General features: G+C 46.1%; 1 protein-coding gene across 4 annotated transcripts in view; it reads right to left on the bottom strand.

Annotated features, from left to right (window-relative positions):
- The window catches only part of LOC124029194 (metabotropic glutamate receptor 2-like), a 69,567-nt gene that overhangs the window by 41,308 nt on the left and 7,822 nt on the right, over positions 1-20,437 (bottom strand). For all 4 annotated transcript variants that reach the window (XM_046340997.1, XM_046341005.1, XM_046341000.1 and 1 more), the window contains exon 2: positions 15,730-16,374. In XM_046340997.1, the coding sequence (XP_046196953.1) occupies positions 15,730-16,245 (516 nt within the window). In that variant the 5' untranslated portion in view covers positions 16,246-16,374. The remainder of the gene's footprint in view (positions 1-15,729; positions 16,375-20,437) is intronic.

Below are 20,437 nucleotides of genomic sequence, written 5' to 3'. Positions count from 1 at the left end.
GAGAACCATACTTAGGTAGCCTGGTTTCACTTTTGAGTTGTGGGTGATTATTTTCCGTGTCAGTGTTTTGTTCCACTCGGAACTGTTTCGGTTTTGTTTTTTCACGATGTCGTTTATTGTTTTGTTCAGTGTTCATTATTCTTATTAAAAACCAAGATGAACACTTACCACTCTGCATATTGGTCCAATCCTTGCTACTCCTCCTCAGAAGAGGAAGAGGAAAGCCGTTACATATACAAACAGACCACCTCAGTAGACGTCTGTCAGGTACTGTGGAAAGACAGGTATGGGCAGTAAGAGTGTGCTGTAGAAATAGCCCCAACTCTGACCACTAAGAGCACCACTGTAATGACCGTTGGTGGAAGAAGGTGAGGACCAAGATGCAGCGTGGTAAGTGTTCATCATTATTTTAATAAACTGAACACTAAATACAACAAGGAACAAAAGAAACAACCGAAACAGCTCCGTCAGGTGCAAAACACACTAAACAGAAATAAAACCCGAAACCCATAGTGGGAAAACAGGCTGCCTAAGTATGGTTCTCAATCAGAGACAAAGATTGAAAGCTGCCTCTGATTGGGAACCATACCCGGCCAAAACCAGAAATACAAAACAGAACAAAAACATAGAAAAAAGAACAGAACGCCCATCCTAGGCACACCCTGGCCTAAACAAAATAGAGAATAAAAAGCCTCTCTATGGCCAAGACGTGACAACCACACATACAGATTCAATTTCTAGTTGTGGTGGGTTTACAGTAGCAACATAATTCATAATTCATATAAAGCGCATCATGTTAATAATGTTATAAAATGTATAGGCTATGCCATTATCATTTGCACCCATGAATAAGTCAATTCCGAACAGATTAAATGTTTCTACTTGTGGTGGTTGGTTAGTAACAGCACAATTCATAAAACCTAAAGAGGATCATGGAATTAAACTTTTCAGATGCTTTTATCATAATTTGGCATCTGAACTAAGTGTCATTTAGGCCATAGTTATACCTTGCATTAATATGTGGTTGTTGTCATCCAATCAAGATGATCCGGACACTACCTGATCGAGATTTGTTGCTTGTAGCTGGCGTAGGTGTCACGCCCTGCCCATAGTAAGCTGTTTTTCCTCTGTGTTGGTTGGGGCGTGATAATACTTGGGTGGGTCATCTAGGCGTTTTTTGTATTTCTATGGTGGCCTGATATGGTTCCCAATCAGAGGCAGCTGTTTAAAGTTGTCTCTGATTGGGGATCATATTTAGGTAGCCATTTCCTCATTTGTGTTTGTGGGATCTTGACTATGTGTAGTTGCCTGTCAGCATTATTTTGTATAGCGTCATGTTTCGTTTGTTCATTTTGTTGGTGTTCGGTGTTCATTCATTAAAAGAGAATGTAAGCATACCATGCTGCGCCTTGGTCTCATTCCAATGACGGATGCGACAGAAGATCCCACCAACAAAGGACCAAGCAGCGTGCCCAAGGGGAGGAAGTATCCTGGACTTGGGAACAGATCCTGGATGGGAAGGGATCCTGGACTTGGGAGGAAATCCTGGCAGGACAGGATCGCCTTCCTTGGCGGGAGTTGCCTAGGAGCATGAGAGGACAGCAACAACGGCGAGGAGGAAGGCCACAGAAACCCCAATATTGTTTGGGGAGGAGGCACATGGAGCAGTCGGCGGAGCCGAGGAATGAACCAGAGCCAGTCAGAGAGTCGAGTGAGGAGCTCGACGCAAGATTCCGGAGAGAGATGCTGGCGTTGAGACCTCTGTAGAGCGGGCGTGCTGAGGTGCGTGTCATCAGCCCGGTGCCACCTGTACCGGTCCCACGCATCAGGTCTCCAGTGCGCCTTCACAGCCCAGTGCGTCCTGTGCTAGCTTCCTGCACTTGCCGGGCTGGAGTGAGCATCCAGTCAGGAAGGGTTGTGCCAGCTCTGCGCTCTAGACCTCCAGTGCGCCTCCACAGTCCAGTACGTCCTGTGCCTCCTCTCCGCACTCGCCCTGATGTGCATGTCATCAGCCCGGTGCCACCTGTACCGGTCCCACGCATCAGGTCTCCAGTGGGCCTCCCCAGTCCAGTACGTCCTGTGCCTCTTCCCCACACTCGCCCTGAGGTGCGTGTCATCAGCCCGGTGCCACCTGTACCGGTCCCACGCATCAGGCCTCCAGTGAGCCTCCACAGTCCAGAGCTTCCGGCGACAGTTCCCAGTCCAGAGTTTCCGGCGACATTTCCCAGTCCAGAGCTTCCGGTGACATTTCCCAGTCTGGAACCTCCAACGACGTTTCCCAGTCTGGACCCTCCAACGACGTTTCCCAGTCCAGAACCTCCAACGACGTTTCACAGTCCGGAACTTCCAACAACGTTTCACAGTCCGAAACGTCCTGAGACGGTCAACAGTCCGGAACCTCCTGAGACGGTCTACAGTCCGGAATCTCCTGAGACGGTCTACAGTCCGGAACCTCCTGAGATGGTCTACAGTCTGGAGCAGCCAGCGAAGGTCCCCAGTCCGGACCCCCCAGTGACGGTCCGCAGTCCGGAGACAAGTTCTGGCCTGGTTTAGATCTTATCTGTCGGAAAGATATCAGTTTGTCTCTGTGAATGGTTTGTCCTCTGACAAATCAACTGTAAATTTCGGTGTTCCTCAAGGTTCCGTTTTAGGACCACTATTGTTCTCACTATATATTTTACCTCTTGGGGATGTTATTCGAAAACATAATGTTAACTTTCACTGCTATGCGGATGACACACAGCTGTACATTTCAATGAAACATGGTGAAGCCCCAAAATTGCCCTTGCTAGAAGCATGTGTTTCAGACATAAGGAAGTGGATGGCTGCAAACTTTCTACATTTAAACTCGGACAAAACAGAGATGCTTGTTCTAGGTCCCAAGAAACAAAGAGATCTTCTGTTGAATCTGACAATTAATCTTAATGGTTGTACAGTCGTCTCAAATAAAACTGTGAAGGACCTCGGCGTTACTCTGGACCCTGATCTCTCTTTTGAAGAACATATCAAGACCATTTCAAGGACAGCTTTTTTCCATCTACGTAACATTGAAAAAATCAGAAACTTTCTGTCCAAAAATGATGCAGAAAAATTAATCCATGCTTGTGTCACTTCCAGGTTAGACTACTGCAATGCTCTACTTTCCGGCTACCCGGATAAAGCACTAAATAAACTTCAGTTAGTGCTAAATACGGCTGCTAGAATCCTGACTAGAACCAAAAAATCATATTACTCCAGTGCTAGCCTCTCTAAACTGGCTTCCTGTCAAAGCAAGGGCTGATTTCAAGGTTTTACTGCTAACCTACAAAGCATTACATGGGCTTGCTCCTACCTATCTCTCTGATTTGGTCCTGCCGTACATACCTACACGTACGCTATGGTCACAAGACGCAGGCCTCCTAATTGTCCCTAGAATTTCTAAGCAAACAGCTGGAGGCAGGGCTTTCTCCTATAGAGCTCCATTTTTATGGAACGGTCTGCCTACCCATGTCAGAGACGCAAACTCGATCTCAACCTTTTAAGTCATTACTGAAGACTCATCTCTTCAGTGGGTCATATGATTGAGTGTAGTCTGGCCCAGGAGCGGGAAGGTGAACGGAAAGGCTCTGGAGCAACGAACCGCCCTTGCTGTCTCTGCCTGGCCGGTTCCCCTCTTTCCACTGGGATTCTCTGCCTCTAACCCTATTACAGGGGCTGAGTCACTGGCTTACTGGGGCTCTCTCATGCCGTCCCTGGAAGGGGTGCGTCACCTGAGTGGGTTGATTCACTGATGTGGTCATCCTGTCTGGGTTGGCGTCCCCACCTTGGGTTGTGGGCTATACTCAGCCTTGTCTCAGGATGGTAAGTTGGTGGTTGAAGATATCCCTCTAGTGGTGTGGGGGCTGTGCTTTGGCAAAGTGGGTGGGGTTATATCCTTCCTGTTTGGCCCTGTCCAGGGGTGTCCTCGGATGGGGCCGTGGTGTCTACTGTCCCCTCCTGTCTCAGCCTCCAGTATTTATGCTGCAGTAGTTTATGTGTCGGGGGGCTAGGGTCAGTTTGTTATATCTGTAGTACTTCTCCTGTCCTATTCGGTGTCCTGTGTGAATCTAAGTGTGCGTTCTCTAATTCTCTCCTTCTCTCTTTCTTTCTCTCTCTCTCTCGGAGGACCTGAGCCCTAGGACCATGCCCCAGGACTACCAGACATGATGACTCCTTGCTGTCCCCAGTCCACCTGGCCGTGCTGCTGCTCCAGTTTCAACTGTTCTGCCTTATTATTATTGGACCATGCTGGTCATTTATGAACATTTGAACATCTTGGCCATGTTCTGTTATAATCTCCACCCGGCACAGCAAGAAGAGGACTGGCCACCCCACATAGCCTGGTTCTTCTCTAGGTTTCTTCCTAGGTTTTGGCCTTTCTAGGGAGTTTTTCCTAGCCACCGTGCTTCTACACCTGCATTGTTTGCTGTTTGGGGTTTTAGGCTGGGTTTCTGTACAACACTTTGAGATATCAGCTGATGTACAAAGGCCTATATAAATACATTTTATTTTATTTGAGTAGTGGTTTCTTTGCAGTAATTCGACCATGAAGTTCTGATTCAAACAGTCTTCTCTGAACTGTTGATGAGCTGCAATTTCTGAGATTGGTAACTCTATTGAACTTGTCCTCTGCAACAGAGATAACTCTGGATTTTCCATTCCCATTGGCGGACCTCATGAGAGCCAGTTTCACCATAGTGGTTTATGGTTTTTGTGACTGCGCTTGAAGAATCCAGAAAGTTCTTGAAACTTTCCAGATTGACTGACCTTCATGCCTTCAAGTAATGATGGACTGTCGTTTCTCTTTGCTTATTTGAGCTGTTCTTGCCATAATATGGACTTGGTCTTCTGTATATCCCCCCACTTTGTCACAACACAACTGATTGACACAAACGCATTACGAAGTAAAGAAATTCCACAAATTAACTTTTAACAAGGCACACATAATAATTTAAATGCATTTCAGGTGACTACCTCATGAAGCTGATGAAGAGAATGCCAAGAGTGTGCAATGCTGTTTTCAAGGCAAAGAGTGGCTATTTGAAGAATCTCAAATATAAAATATATTTTGAATTGTGTAACACTTTTTTGGTTACAACATGATTCCATATGTGTTATTTCATAGTTTGATGTCTTCACAGTAAAGAAGAATCCATGAATGAGTAAGTGTTCTAAAACTTTTGACCGGTATTGTACCTCCAGAGGTGGTCAGGAAGATCTAATCACAATGAGTTCACAATGAATATTCTGCTTCTCTACACCTGTCGACAAATGTGGGCACAATCAGAATGTGGACAAGATCTGGACAACTGACGCATGTTAGAACCAGGTATAAACGGGGCTCCTGTCATCAGTGATGCTTCACCCCAAGTCTCATCCAGATGGCCATACAACCTTTTCACATCAGTGTGAGAAAAACCAGCTAATCTATACGGAATGATGCTATGCCATGTCCTCTCTGTCTGAGTGTCCTGTTATAGCCTATGGATACATCCCAAATGGAACCCCTTTCCCTTTATAGTGCACTACTTTTAATAGGGCTATGGTCAAAATTAGCGCACTATAAAGGGAATAGGGAGTTCCATTTGGGATGCAAAATGCTTTTAATCTGGGCAGTGAATGACTGGGTAATAGCACAAACAGAAGGCCAGCACATCACACAACCCCCTCTCAGGCAGCAGTTGGCACCAGTGACAGGCATCCAGGCTGAGGCAGCATCGCTGCATCGTCCCCCCATCCCTAGTCAGGTGGACAGGTCTGTGCCAAGATTCTGTGTTTCTATGTGGCCCTGTTGCACCCCACAGATGGGAAAAGCAAAGCTATTCCTCTGAAGGATGCAGGCAGAATCACAGAATTGAATAACATTCTAAATGAGTGTTATATTGTAACTCTATGGGCAGAGCTCTCCAGGGGTGTCATTTCAAATCAAATCAAATAAAAAACAAATCAAATTTTATCTGTCACATACGCCGAATACAACAGGTGTAGACCTTACAGTGAAATGCTTACTTACTTAACCAACAATGCAGTTTTAAGAAAATACCTACAAAAAAGTAAGAGATAAGAATAACAAATGATTAAAGAGCAGCAGCAAATAACAATACCAGGGCTACATACAGGGAGTACCGGTACAGAGTCAATGTGTGGGGGCACCGGTGTCGAGGTAATTGAGGTAATATAGTTATTAAAGTGACTATGCATAGATAATAACAGAGTTGCAGCGTTCCGGGGGGGGGGGGGGTAGCCATTTAATTAGCTCTTCAGGAGTCTTATGGCTTGAGGGTCGAAGCTATTTAGGAGCCTCTTGGACCTAGACTTGGCACTTTGGTACCGCGGTAGCAGAGAGAACAGTCTATCACTAGGGTGGCTGGAGTCTTTGGCAATTATTTGGGCCTTCCTCTGACACCGCCTGTTATAGAGGTCATGGATGGCAGGAAGCTTGGCCCCAGTGATGTACTGGGTACATTTGTAGTGCCTTGCAGTCGGAGGCTGAGCAGTTGCTATACCACGCAGGGATGCAACCAGGGATGCTCTCGATGGTGCAGTTTTAAAACCTTTTGAGGATCTGAGGACCCAGGCCAAATCTTTTAGGTTTTGTCGTGCCCACTTCACAACTGTCTTGGTGGGCTTGGACCATGTTAGTTTGTTGGTGATGTGGACGCCAAGGAACTTGAAGCTCTCAACCTGCTTCACTATAGCCCCGTCGATGAGAATGGGGGCGTGCTCGGTTCTCCTTTTCCTGTAGTCCACAATCATCTCTTTTGTCTTGATCAGGTTGAGGGAGAGGTTGTTCTCCTTGCACCACACGGTCTCATCGCTGTCAGTGATCAGTCCTACCACTGTTGTTTCATCAGCAAACTTAATGATGGTGTTGGAGTCGTGCCTGGCCGTGCAGTCATGAGTGAACAGGGAGTACAGGAGGGGACTGAGCACGCACCCCTGAGGGGCCCCTGTGTTGAGGATTAGCGTGGCCGGATGTTTGTTACCTACCCTTACCACCTAGGGGCGGCCCTTCAGGATGTCCAGGATCCAGTTGCAGAGGGAGGTGTTTAGTCCCAGGGTCCTTAGCTTAGTGATGAACTTTGAGGGCACTATGGTGTTGAACACTAAGCTGTAGTCAATTAATAGCATTCTCACATAGGTGTTACTTTTGTCCAAGTGTGAAAGGGTAGTGTGGAGTGCAATAGAGACTGCATCATCTGTGGATCTGTTGGTGCAGTATGCAAATTGGAGTGGGTCTATGGTTTCTGGGATAATGGTGTTGATGTGAGTCAGGACCAGCCTTTCAAAGCATTTCATGGCTACAGAAATGAGTGCTACGGGTTGGTTGTCATTTTGGCAGGTTACCTTAGTGTTCTTGGGCATAGGGACTATGTGTCATGTTTTGTCTTATATTGTCTTGTCATTATGCTTTCCCTTCTGTTCGTTTCCCCCTGCTGGTCTTATTAGGTTCGTTCCCTTTTTCTATCCCTCTCTCTCCCCCTCCCTCTCTCTCCTCTCTCTATCGTTCCGTTCCTGCTCCCAGCTGTTCCTCATTCTCCTACTCAATCATCTAGTCTTTTCACACCTGTTCCCTATCTTGCCCTCTGATTTGAGTCCCTATTTCTCCCCTTGTTTTCCGTTTCTGTCCTGTCGGATCCTTGTATTATGTTCGCCGTGCTGTGTCTTTGTCTCGCCCTGTCGTGTCTTGTTTCCCTCAGATGCTGCGTGTGAGCAGGTGTCTGAGTCTGCTACGGTCGGTGCCTTCCCGAGGCAACCTACAGTTAATGGTCGAGTCTCCAGTCTGTCCTCGTCACTACGAGTGGAATTAAGTTTTTTATGTTTTGTTTTCTGCTCTGATTGTCCAGGAGTATTGCCTATTTCCTTTACTGGAATAAAGACTCTGTTTTCGCCAAGTCGCTTTTGGGTCCTCATTCACCCGCATAACAGAAGGATCCGACCAAGAATGGACCCAGCGACTATGGATTCTCTCTACTCTACTCTCGAGTTCCAGGGAGCGATGCTCGGCAGACACGAGCAGGAATTGTCTGCTGCTCGGCATGCCGTTGAGACCCTGGCCGCTCAGGTCTCCGACCTCTCAGGACAGTATCAGAGTCTTCGTCTCGTGCCACCAGCTACTTCCTGGTCTTCCGAGTCTCCGGAACCTAGGGTTAATAACCCACCATGTTACTCTGGGCAGCCCACGGAGTGCCGCTCCTTTCTCACCCAGTGTGATATAGTGTTCTCTCTCCAACCCAACACATACTCAAGAGAGAGCTCGGATTGCCTACGTCATATCACTCCTTACTGGTCGGGCTCGGCAGTGGGGCACAGCTATCTGGGAGGCAAGCGCTGAGTGTACTAACGATTATCTGAACTTTAAAGAGGAGATGATAAGGGTTTTTGATCGTTCAGTTTTTGGGAAAGAAGCTTCCTGGTCCCTGTCTTCCCTATGTCAAGGTAATCGATCCATAACGGATTACTCTATAGAGTTTCGCACTCTTGCTGCCTCCAGTAACTGGAACGAGCAGGCGTTGCTCGCTCGTTTTCTGGAGGGACTCCACGCTAAGGTTAAGGATGAGATTCTCTCTCGGGAGGTTCCATCCAGCGTGGATTCTTTGATTGAACTCGCTATTCGCATTGAACGACGGGTAGATCTTCGTCACCAAGCTCATAGAAGAGAGCTCGCGTTAACTGTGTCTCCCCTCTCTTCGACACTACCATCTTTCCCCACTGACTCAGGTGTTGAGCCCATGCAGCTGGGGGGTATTCGCATTTCGACTAAGGAGAGGGAACGGAGAATCACCAACCGCCTCTGTCTCTATTGCGGTTCCGCTGGTCATTTTGTCATTTCATGTCCAGTTAAAGGCCAGAGCTCATCAGTAAGCGGAGGGCGACTGATAAGCGCTACTAGACGGTCCTCTCCGTCAAGTACCTGTACTACCTTACCGGTCCATCTACGCTGGACCGGATCGGTAGCTTCCTGCAGTGCATTAATAGACTCTGGGGCGGAGGGCTGTTTTATGGACGAAGCCTGGGCTCGGGAACATGACATTCCTCTCAGACAGTTAGGGGAGCCCACGGTCATGTTTGCCTTGGATGGTAGTCCTCTCCCCAGTATATTATGTGAAACACTACCTTTAACCCTCACTGTATCTGGTAACCATAGTGAGACCATTTCTTTTTTGATTTTTTGTTCACCTTTTACACCTGTTGTTTTGGGTCATCCCTGGCTAGTGTGTCATAATCCTTCTTTTGATTGGTCTAGTAATTCTATCCTTTCCTGGAACGTTTCTTGTCATGTGAAGTGTTTAATGTCTGCTATTCCTCCTGTTTGTTCTGCTCCCTCTTCACAGGAGGAACCTGGTGATTTGACAGGAGTGCCGGAGGAATATCATGGTCTGCGCACGGTCTTCAGTCGGTCCAGAACCAACTCCCTTCCTCCTCACCGGTCGTATGATTGTTGTTCTGATCTCCTCAAGAAGCGTTTTGCATCCGCTCCTATCCTTGTTGCACCTGACGTCACTAAACAGTTTATTGTCGAGGTTGACGCGTCGGGGTGGGCGTGGGAGCCATTCTGTCCCAGCGCTCCGATACTGACGATGGGGTCCACCCTTGCGCGTATTTTTCTCATCGCCTGTCACCGTCGGAACGTAACTATGATGTGGCTAACCGTGAACTGCTCGCCATCCGTTTAGCCCTAGGCAAATGGCGACAGTGGTTGGAGGGCGACCGTTCCTTTTGTCGTTTGGACTGACCAAAGGAACCTTGAGTACATCCGTTCTGCCAAACGACTGAATGCGCGTCATGCTCGTTGGGCGTTGTTTTTCGCTCGTTTCGAGTTCGTTATTTCTTATTGCCCGGGTACTAAGAACACCAAGCCTCATGCTTTATCTCGTCTCTTTAGTTCTTCTGTGGCTTCTACCGATCCCGAGGGGATCCTTCCTGTTGGGCGTGTTGTCGGGTTGACTGTCTGGGGAATTGAGAGACAGGTTAATCAAGCACTCACTCACACGCTTGTCCTAGTAACCTTCTTTTCGTTCCTGTCTCTACTCGTCTGGCTGTTCTTCAGTGGGCGCACTCTGCCAAGTTAGCTGGCCACCCCGGCGTTCGGGGTACGCTTGCTTCTATTCACCAGCGGTTTTGGTGGCCTACTCAGGAGCGTGGCACGCGCCGTTTCGTGGCTGCGTGTTCGGACTGCGCGCAGAATAAGTCTGGTAATTTTTTTTCTGCTTCTGCTCCTGGTCTTGCTGGGTCTCAGTCTGTTCCCTGCCACCGCATCTCTCCTGTTCTTGTTCCTGCCCTTGCTGTGTCTCAGTCTGTCCCTAGTTGTTACTCTCCTGGCCTGTTTGGTCCTGTTTGCTCTAAAGCTTTCAGTTCTCTACCCGTGTCTCATTTTTTTTTTTAGAGTAGTACCCTAGTTTCCCTTTTTATCGTTTTCCGTTACGGTCCTGAGGAGAGGAGTTGGGTTCTTTCTCGGGACGTGCTGGACCGTTTGTGATCTATGATTTCCTCCGTTGCCGCCAGTGTTCCTCCTCGAGTGCGCCAGGAGGCGCTCGGTGAGTGGGGGGGTACTGTCATGTTTTGTCTTATATTGTCTTGTCATTATGCTTTCCCTTCTGTTCATTTCCCCCTGCTGGTCTTATTAGGTTCGTTCCCTTTTTCTATCCCTCTCTCTCCCCCTCCCTCTCTCTCCTCTCTCTATCGTTCCGTTCCTGCTCCCAGCTGTTCCTCATTCTCCTACTCAATCATCTAGTCTTTTCACACCTGTTCCCTATCTTGCCCTCTGATTTGAGTCCCTATTTCTCCCCTTGTTTTCCGTTTCTGTCCTGTCGGATCCTTGTATTATGTTCGCCGTGCTGTGTCTTTGTCTCGCCCTGTCGTGTCTTGTTTCCCTCAGATGCTGCGTGTGAGCAGGTGTCTGAGTCTGCTACGGTCGGTGCCTTCCCGAGGCAACCTACAGTTAATGGTCGAGTCTCCAGTCTGTCCTCGTCACTACGAGTGGAATTAAGTTTTTTATGTTTTGTTTTCTGCTCTGATTGTCCAGGAGTATTGCCTATTTCCTTTACTGGAATAAAGTCTCTGTTTTCGCCAAGTCGCTTTTGGGTCCTCATTCACCCGCATAACACTATGGTGGTCTGCTTAAAACATGTTGGTATTACAAACAGGGAGAAGATGAAAATGTCAGTGAAGACATTTGCCAGTTGGTCAGCGCAAGCTCGGAGTACAAGTCCTGGTAATCCGTCTAGCCCTGTGGCCTTGTGAATGTTCACCTGTTTAAGGGTCTTACTCACATTGGCTGCGGAGAGCATGATCACACAGTCGTCCGTAACAGCTAATGCTCTCATGCATGTTTCAGTGTTACTTGCCCCGAAGTGATTATAGAAGTTATTTAGCTCATCTGGTAGGCTCGTGTCACTGGGCAGCATGCGGCTGTGCTTCCCTTTGTAGTCTGTAATAGTTTGCAGGCCCTGCCACATCCGACAAGCATCAGAACCGGTATAGTACGATTCAATCTTAATCCTGTATTGCCGCTTTGCCTGTTTGATGGTTCGTCTGAGGACATAGTTGCATTTCTTACAAGCTTCCGGGTTAGAGTCCCACTCATAGAAAGCAGCAGCTCTACCCTTTAGCTCAGAGCGAATGTTGCCTGTAATCCATGGCTTCCGGGTGGGGTATGTACGCACAGTCACTGTGGGGACTACATCCTCGATGCACTTATTGATAAAGCCAGTGACTGATGTGGTGTACTCCACAATGCCATCTGAAAAATCCCGGAATATATTCCAGCTTGTGGTAGCAACTGCTTCATCTGACCAGTTTTTTATAGACCAAGTCACTGGTGCTTCCTGCTTGAATTTTTGCTTGAATCAGGAGGATAGAATCAGGAGGATAGAATTATGGTCAGATTTGCCAAATAGAGGGCGAGGCAGAGCTTTGAACATGTCTCTGTGTGTGGAGTAAAGGTGGTCTAGAATATTTTTCCCTCTGGTTGCACATTTAACATGCTGATAGAAATTAGGTAAAACTGATTTAAGTTTCCCTGCATTAAAGTCCCTGGCCAGTAGGGGCGCCACCTCTGAATGAGCGTTTTCCTGTTTGCTTATGGCGGTATACAGCTCAATGAGTGCGGTTTTGGTGCCAGCATTGGTAGACAGCTATGAAAAATACAGATGAAAACTCTCTAGGTAGATAGTGTGGTCTGCAGCTTATCATGAGATACTCTACCTCAGTCAAGCAAAACCTCGAGACTTCCTTAGATATCGCGCACCAGCTGTTGTTTACATAAATGCATAGGCCCCCACCCCGTGTCTTATCAGAGGCTACTATTCTGTCCTGCCAATAGAGTGTATGTTCTTAATGTCGTCGTTCCGCCACGACTCGGTGAAACATAAGATATTACAGTTTTTAATGTCCCATTGGTAGGATAAATGTGCTTTCAGTTCGTTCCATTTATTTTCCAGCAATTGAACATTAGCTAGCAGGACTGAAGGCAAGGGCAGATGAGCCACTCGTCGCCTGATCCTCACAAGGCACCCTGATCTCTTTCCGCAAAATCTCGTTTCCTTCTCCAGAGAATGACGGGGACCTGGGCCTGGTCGGGTGTCTTTATTATATCCCCCCCCCATCCGACTCAATGAAGAAGAACTCTTCGTTCAGTTTGAGGTAAGCAATCGTAGTTCTAATGTCCAGAAGCTCTTTACGGTTATAAGAGAAAGTAGCAGTAACATTATGTACAAAACAAGATACGAACAACGTGAAAAAACAAACAAAATAGCATGGTTGGTTAAGAGCCGATAAGACTGCAGCCTTCCCCTCCGGTGCCATCACTAACCCCCACTGGCCCTGGTGGTGTCCATCTCACACACTATACTTTGCCTCTGATTCTGTGGCACAGTGGGACAGACTGGGTAAGCATAAACATATATACAAACATCCCTGCCTCTGATTCTGTGGCACACAGTGGGACTTACTGAGTAACATAAACACGTATACAAACATCTCTGCCTCTGAGACACAGTGGGACTGAGTATATAAGCAGCCGCCTTCCTTCTGACAAAACCCACCACAGGTTCCTCAGTCATCACTACTCAAAAAGGAGTGAGGCAATAAAAGGAACCTGGAAGTATAGGGCCACTGCCAACAGAACATTGAACCCCAATTACATTATGACAGTACTGTAAGCATCTATTCTAATTCAAATCCATACGGAAACACTCAAAAGCTCAGTTTTTTTCAAAACCTTTATGTGTGACTGTCTAGTAAAGTGTCCCTCTCGTCACCCTTTCTCACACACGGGGAAGTATCCACTTCCTTTCAGCTCTCCTGTCACTGACTGTCACTGACCACAAAAGGGGCCGGGGAACCTTAAATCTCTACTCGCTCAGTAGGGAGGCGTTGTGTTCACTGCTGCCTCAATTGACTAGACTGGAGTGTATAATGCAGTCCCTGCTGTGTAGTCTGGTGTTTCTGTTCTGTTTAAAGTACCACACTGAGAGGTATAGACCGGACTGCACTTTATGTGGACACTGAACACAAGCACTAATTTGATCTTAAAAGTTAGAAATAGAATACAGAATAAAATAAAAGAATGCAGTCGCTGGAGGATGTCATAGTGAATGATCCTTTTCCGGATAACTTAATGACGTCACGAGCAGAAGCTTTATCATTCATTCAGCAAATAGAACCTACTGCTCTGCCTCATCACATCTGACAGAGAGTCATCTATCAAGGGATTTGTTATAACGTCCAGTGAAGACTCGTCATTTAGCGCTTGCTAGGAAGCATGGCAGAAGTGAATACTTTACTTGATAAATCACTCCAGAAGTAACTTGTCGTGGACTACGTCTGCCTCCCAAATGGCACCCTTTCCCCTATGTAGTGCACTACTTCTGACTAGAGCCCTATAGGCCCTGGACAAAAGTAGTGCACTACATCAGGAAAAGGGTGACATTTGGGAAGCAAACTATGTTTCACCAAGCCTTGGCACTTTACAAAAGCCTCCCCATGAAGTCACAGCTCATAAGTGTGATCATATTGTGATCTGATCCGTACATGTTTTGACTGGCATGGTGCTGATGGATTCTGTAGCAGACATGCTGCAACACTCCATGATGACACTTCTGTCTGTGGGATCACTTCATCATAAGCAATACACACACGCCCACATGCACACACATTCACACAAACACATACACACACGCATGCACACTGTAAACACACACACACACACACACATCTCTCTATCAGCCCCATCGTTGACATAATCAATAACTAACAACGTCCCTCCCAGTGTAACGCCCGTCTCTGAATTATACAATTATTCACGCTGGCCTCCTCTCCTTTACGCCTAGTGCATCATGGGTAATTACAGTAGCCTAAACCCTGGGAGTGGAGAACAGGCATTAATTAAGTAGCTACGTCTCTGACTCCATGTCGCCGCAGGCTCCTCTTCATAGGTGTGGAGAAAGGTCAACGTTCCCTGCGTTGCGGATGGAAGTTATCGCGCTGACAATGTGATGGAGGTCCCTGTGAATGAATGCCGTGGCGGAGGAGAGCTTTAAACACCTACTGCAGGCAGCTACTGCAAGCCTCCCAGACTGATAATTATTCCAGCCCGACCAGAGCCAAACAAAACGGTTAAAGCTGGAGCCAGAGGAAAGGTCCTACGGCTCAGCGGAGGTAGGCAGCTAGCTGGGGATAGGATGCCATCCACTTCTGGTAACTGTTTTCTTCTTTTATTTTCTTCTTTTTTGAATATATTTTTAATATTAAAACTTCCTATTCAACGCGACAGCATCTCAAAGACATAGTGTACAACACTTATAGACACAGCAACCCACTCAAACATAAACACACACAGGCACTCACACACACACACAAAAGCAGTATGTGGAGTACTGACTAATGGAGAGGAACATGACAACATCTCAGCTGGAACCAATTAGTTAGAGAGCTTTGATTTGTCAGCAAGAGCTCAGAGCTCCATTCAATCTTTCTGTTTCAGCTCCATTTCTCTCTGCCGCTGGTGAAACCTGAATACTGATCAATGTCAGCATCAACATCCTGTAAGCCACACGTCTCTACCGGCACGTCTGACATATATCTACCAGCAGATATACAGATGTAGGATCTTTATTTTGGCCAGTTAATTGATGTGGATTATAATTCATGGCCATTTTTTGTAGGGGTTGATACATTTTGTGTTAGGGCAAATCAAGTCTGACATTTTAAAGTCGAAATGACAAACTTTAGAAGCCTTTCTAAACCTCAAATGAAGATCCATCTGTATGCAGGCATAGGCACAGAACAAAAAAGAATTCAACACCTAATGTGCAAAGGAATAATTCTGGGTGGCTAACATGTAAAAAGACTGCATATCTGCATTGTCCAAGGCTCGTTTTGGAATCTGTGATGACTGAAAGAACCTGAAGGAAACTTAGTCGTCCTATCTGCTGGTGGGTACGGGTAGCCTACCTCACGGTCAACTGTTTGTAATGTGTCATTTAGGCATAATCAAAAATCACATTGTATGTGGATTCATTCATTCATAGTATGAATCACACAAAAATGACACAATGGGGACACCTTAGACTGCTATGGGTGAGATGTGAGTCGACAAGGTGTAAAAGTGTGTAAAAGTACCTGTGTGGACCATAGACCATAGACTGTATAGAAATAACTGGACACAGTCATAACCAGTTAATGAATAGATTCCTATGAGAAACGTACCTGGATAGACACGTCGCTGTAGGAGCCCCCGATGACTCCAGATATGGCCAGAGGGACGTCATCCTGGATGGGGTTGGAGCCGTCTGGGCAGATGAACCCCGGCTCATGCACCTTGGTGAGGGAGGCTCGTACGAACTCCAGGCTTTGCTCCAGAGCGTAGGTGTCCTTAGAGCAGGTGTCTAGGATGTGGGCTCCCAGCCTGAGTCCCGGCAGCAGCCGCTCGTCGGCGTTGATCTCATCCAGCGCTAACAGCATCGCCTCTAGTCTCTGGATCCCTCTCTGCTCGTTGATCTTCCCACAGTCCTCCGCCACCTCGCCCTTCTCATGCACCGGGAACAGACCGCCGATCACCAGGTCCCCATCGATGGTGATCTCCCTCTTGGTGGAAGGAGGGAATCTGTTGTTAGGGCTGGGCAGGACCTCTGGAACGAGCAAGTCAAAGAGGAGCAGGTGGAGGGACCACCATGGGGCAGCCTTGGCCCAGAGCCCAGGACAGAGGAGGCCGGAGGTGGGCATGGTCAGGTCGGGTAGCTGAGATCAGTGTAGTGGGTGGTGGGTAGAGGAGTTGGACACAGGAGGTTCTTACAGGGGCTGGGGCTGGGTGACCTGGTTCGCTCTAGAGCCCTCTCTCGACACTCGTGGCATCTTGGTTATTCGTTGCAAGTGGAGGAGAGAAGATGGAACAATATATCATTATTCACGTTACAGTGCATCAATATTGTGGTATTTCAGTCATAAAAGTAACATTATTTCAGTCATAAAAGTAACATTTGTAATTCAAATAGTATTTTTTCCCCCTTTAAAATAAAATAATATAATTTATTCCCAACTATCACAGATGCTATTTGCTCCTACTTCTCATGGGAGGAGGGTGTGAACATCCAGACTTTCCTCTCTACCTCCAGTCCAGTTTAAGGTGTAAAGGGAATAGATGGCTTCATTTCCCCATCAATCTTTCAACAACCTTTAAAGGTTGCTTTACAGCCCTTCTATTAGAGCTCTCTATCTTAAAAACTGGCTACTGGCTGTCGTGGCTCTCGGGGCATTCTTCAAGCAGCACTTCATCCATGCAACTTGTCTTGGGCCACACAACCAGACTGTCAGCCATCTCAACAGATGAGTGAGTATGTCACCCTTCCTCGGCAAGCGTGTGTGTGTGTGTGTGTGTGTGTGTGTGTGTGTGTGTGTGTGTGTGTGTGTGTGTGTGTGTGTGTGTGTGTGTGTGTGTGTGTGTGTGTGTGTGTGTGTGTGTGTGTGTGTGTGTGTGTGTGTGTGTGTGTGATTACATACATGTTGGAGACAAGAAGCACTGGATTATTGTACTACTCTGCATGTATTTCACAGCACCCCATTCTACTGCCCTCTAGCTCTAAGACATTTAAATACCTTCATTCTCCCATTTTGACTAATTCCTCATATATTTTTATATCTATCTCTCTCACACACACACACTGTCTGTCTGTCTGTCTGTCTGTCTGTCTGTCTGTCTGTCTGTCTGTCTGTCTGTCTGTCTGTCTGTCTGTCTGTCTGTCTGTCTGTCTGTCTGTCTGTCTGTCTGTCTGTCTGTCTGTCTGTCTGTCTGTCTGTCTGTCTGTCTGTCTGTCTGTCTGTCTGTCTGTCTGGACCGCTGGTTAATGAGGACCGCTGGTTAATGAGGACCGCTGGTTAATGAGGACCGCTGGTTAATGAGGACCGCTGGTTAATGAGGACCGCTGGTTAATGAGGTCCCTGTTAGCCTTATAGTCTTGTCTGCGTCTTAAATGGCACCATATTCTCTATATAGTGTGCTACTTTTGAACAGGGCCCATAGGGCACTGGTCAGAAATAGTGGACTATGTAGGAAATAAGGTGCTATTTGGGATGCACATTTGTAATCTGTCCTTTATAATGCTCACTGAGCATGTTAACCTTTCCATGTGTTTGTGCCCTTCATTAAAATATGTTAGAAAGTCCAATTCTGGGCAGTCCAATTGATCATCTATGTGTGTAATGTCTTGATAGATATCACACCCTTAAAGTCTTTCCTGACTACCCAGACTCCTTGCTCTGACCAAACTCTATGCCACGTCCACGGACGTTAGTTTCTTCTAAGCAATGAGTCTAGATCTGAGTACCTCCCCAACGCTTCACAGAATGTGGACACATTGGGACCATCTGATTGGTCCAGAAACCAATGGGTTGGGCCAGAGCTACAACACACGTGGGTAAAGAGGCGGTTTGAAAACGTGTCATTGACTTTGACACTCTGATTGGTTATAGACGATCCAATCGCTGATGACTTTGTTTTGTACAACGCCCCTCGTCACCACAAATGACTTCAATGATGGCAATCTCAGACTGAAGAATGTAGCGAGCATAGAGCACTGGAATAATTTAGTTTGAGTCGTCAGGCTATGCATTTTCCACAGGTTTATTGATAGTATTTCTTAGCAATAGCAGTTGGAAAGCCTCTGCTCTTAAAAAAAAGGTCAGAATATTTACAGTGGTCATAGCCTACTTCAAAGTGAAGCTAATCGAAGACGAATCGGTAATGAAAAAGCTGGATCAAACATTTACAGTATAGCATCATGGAGTATGAACCATATTACCCAAGAACTATCATCAGCTTGCCGTGCCTTACAAAGAGATATTCTCACACTTGGAAGGGCTCTCTTCTTCGCTAACTGAAGTTGCCATGGAAACATTGTGGGTAAAAAAAGAGGATGGTGGTATTGGTGGTGGGGGGAGGGGTAGTGGGCAGTATGACAAGAGTGTTGCTGAAATAAATTCTCACCATATTGAGGTTATATATCTGGTATGTTAGGGGTTGAAAGTATATTTTGATTGGAGGTACAGGGAGAAGGAGAGAGAGAGATAAGGAGAGGGATAAAGAGGGAGAGAGAGAGTGATACGTGGGTTTGTCAAACAAAGCCGTGAAGCATTTGTAATGAATAGGAAAATATATTGAGAGAATATTATCTTGATATTCACAAATAGACATTCAGGATATAAATTAATGACCATTAAATATAGACTCAACTGTGAGCAAAAGAAAGATGATAGCAGGCTCCCTGTATAGGATATAGACTGTGCGTCCTAAATGGCATCCTATTCCTTATAGTGCACTACTTTTGACCAGGGCCTATAGGGAATAGTGTGCCGTTTGGGACGCAAGCACAGTAGTGCTCAACACGATATCAACAAAAAACAATCAATTTACACGAAGGAAGCATATAAGGAAGTAGTCTGACACATACACCACTTTCTCTTGTGATTTCTATTTCACAATCAACATTCAATTTCAAACTATGATTGATCATCGGAGAACATTCTGAAGGAAAGCTGAGGTAATCAGTCACATTAGTTGCTGGACACCACCTCTTCACCGATGGGAGATAGTAGCTGTTAGTTGAAGGTGTGGCTGGGCTTTCAATCAACCATCTCACTCATAGGGGAGAGTGGGGTGAAGTTGAGCAAAAGGGGTAAATTCAATTGAGCCACCCTTGTTTCTAGAAAACCATACACAAATTGAATAATTTGACCAAATATTTACGAAGTAGTCATCATTTCATGGTGTCTGTGAAGGATGAAACCACATGGGAAAAGTGGTAAGCAACTTAAATTCATTTATTGTGTTAGAGGTTTCATGATGCTTGTATCTAAACCAAAGTACATACTTTTAAGATTGTTCTATACATCAGTTGTAGGCTTCAATAAGAGGTTCTTAACCTAGCATGAATGTGCATCCTTGTAGCTGGGTGGGCTAATATAGTAAAAATGTTTGCGGTGGGGTAAGTTGAGCCAATGGCTATGGGGTAAGTTGAGCTAATGGTTGAGCCAATGGCAAGTTGAGCATATTAAAGTGTTTTCTTTCACGGCGTAATTCACGGCGTAATGCAAAGCATTATCTCTGGGATATGAGGTACAGTAATAACAGGGCCTGGCCTATGTAAAAAAAAAGTTACGTTTGTTAAGCCTGTATTAAAAGATGCTTAAAAACATAAAAAGACAAAACATGATTGGGATTGTGTTGAATTGTGTTCTGGAAATAAAGATAGACATGTTTTTTTTTTAAGACCGTAGTGCTAATATTTAATTCTGTACAGAAATGTGTATGCGACTTAACTTACTCTGTCCTGCAGATGAACTTAACCCATACCTGGGTTAAGAGACCACTTTTTTTGACAAGCTAACCTTTTGCCATCAGAACAGCCTCTATTCCTCAAGGCATGGACTCAACAAGGTGTCAAAAGTGTTCCACAGGGATGCTGGCCCATGTTGACTCCAATCCTTCCCACAGTTGTTGCAAGTTGGCTGGATGACCTTTGGGTGGTGGACAATTCTTGATACATACGGGAAACTGTTGAGAGTGAAAAACCCAGCAGCGATGCAGTTCTTGACACTAACCGGTGGACCTGGCACCTACTACCATACCCCGTTCAAAGGCATTTAAATATTTTGCCTTGCCTATTCACCCTCTGAATGGCACACATACTATACACAATCTATGTCTCAATTGTCTCAAGGCTTAAAAATCATTATTTAACCTGTTTCCTCTCCTTCAGCTACACTGTTTGAAGTGGATGTAACAAGTGACACCAATAAGGGATCATAGCTTTCACCTGGATTCACCTGGTCAGTGTATGTCATGTTTTGTATATCAGTGTATATGTAAATATATATGTTAGAAAGAATACTATATTTCCCTTAAAGGAGTGATGCTGAATGT

The sequence above is a fragment of the Oncorhynchus gorbuscha genome, linkage group LG03 (assembly GCF_021184085.1).
Source record: "Oncorhynchus gorbuscha isolate QuinsamMale2020 ecotype Even-year linkage group LG03, OgorEven_v1.0, whole genome shotgun sequence".
Classification (NCBI taxonomy): Eukaryota; Metazoa; Chordata; class Actinopteri; order Salmoniformes; family Salmonidae; genus Oncorhynchus; species Oncorhynchus gorbuscha.
The sequence above is the reverse complement of the archived record's forward strand: the minus strand, read 5'-3'. Positions and strand labels throughout refer to the sequence as shown.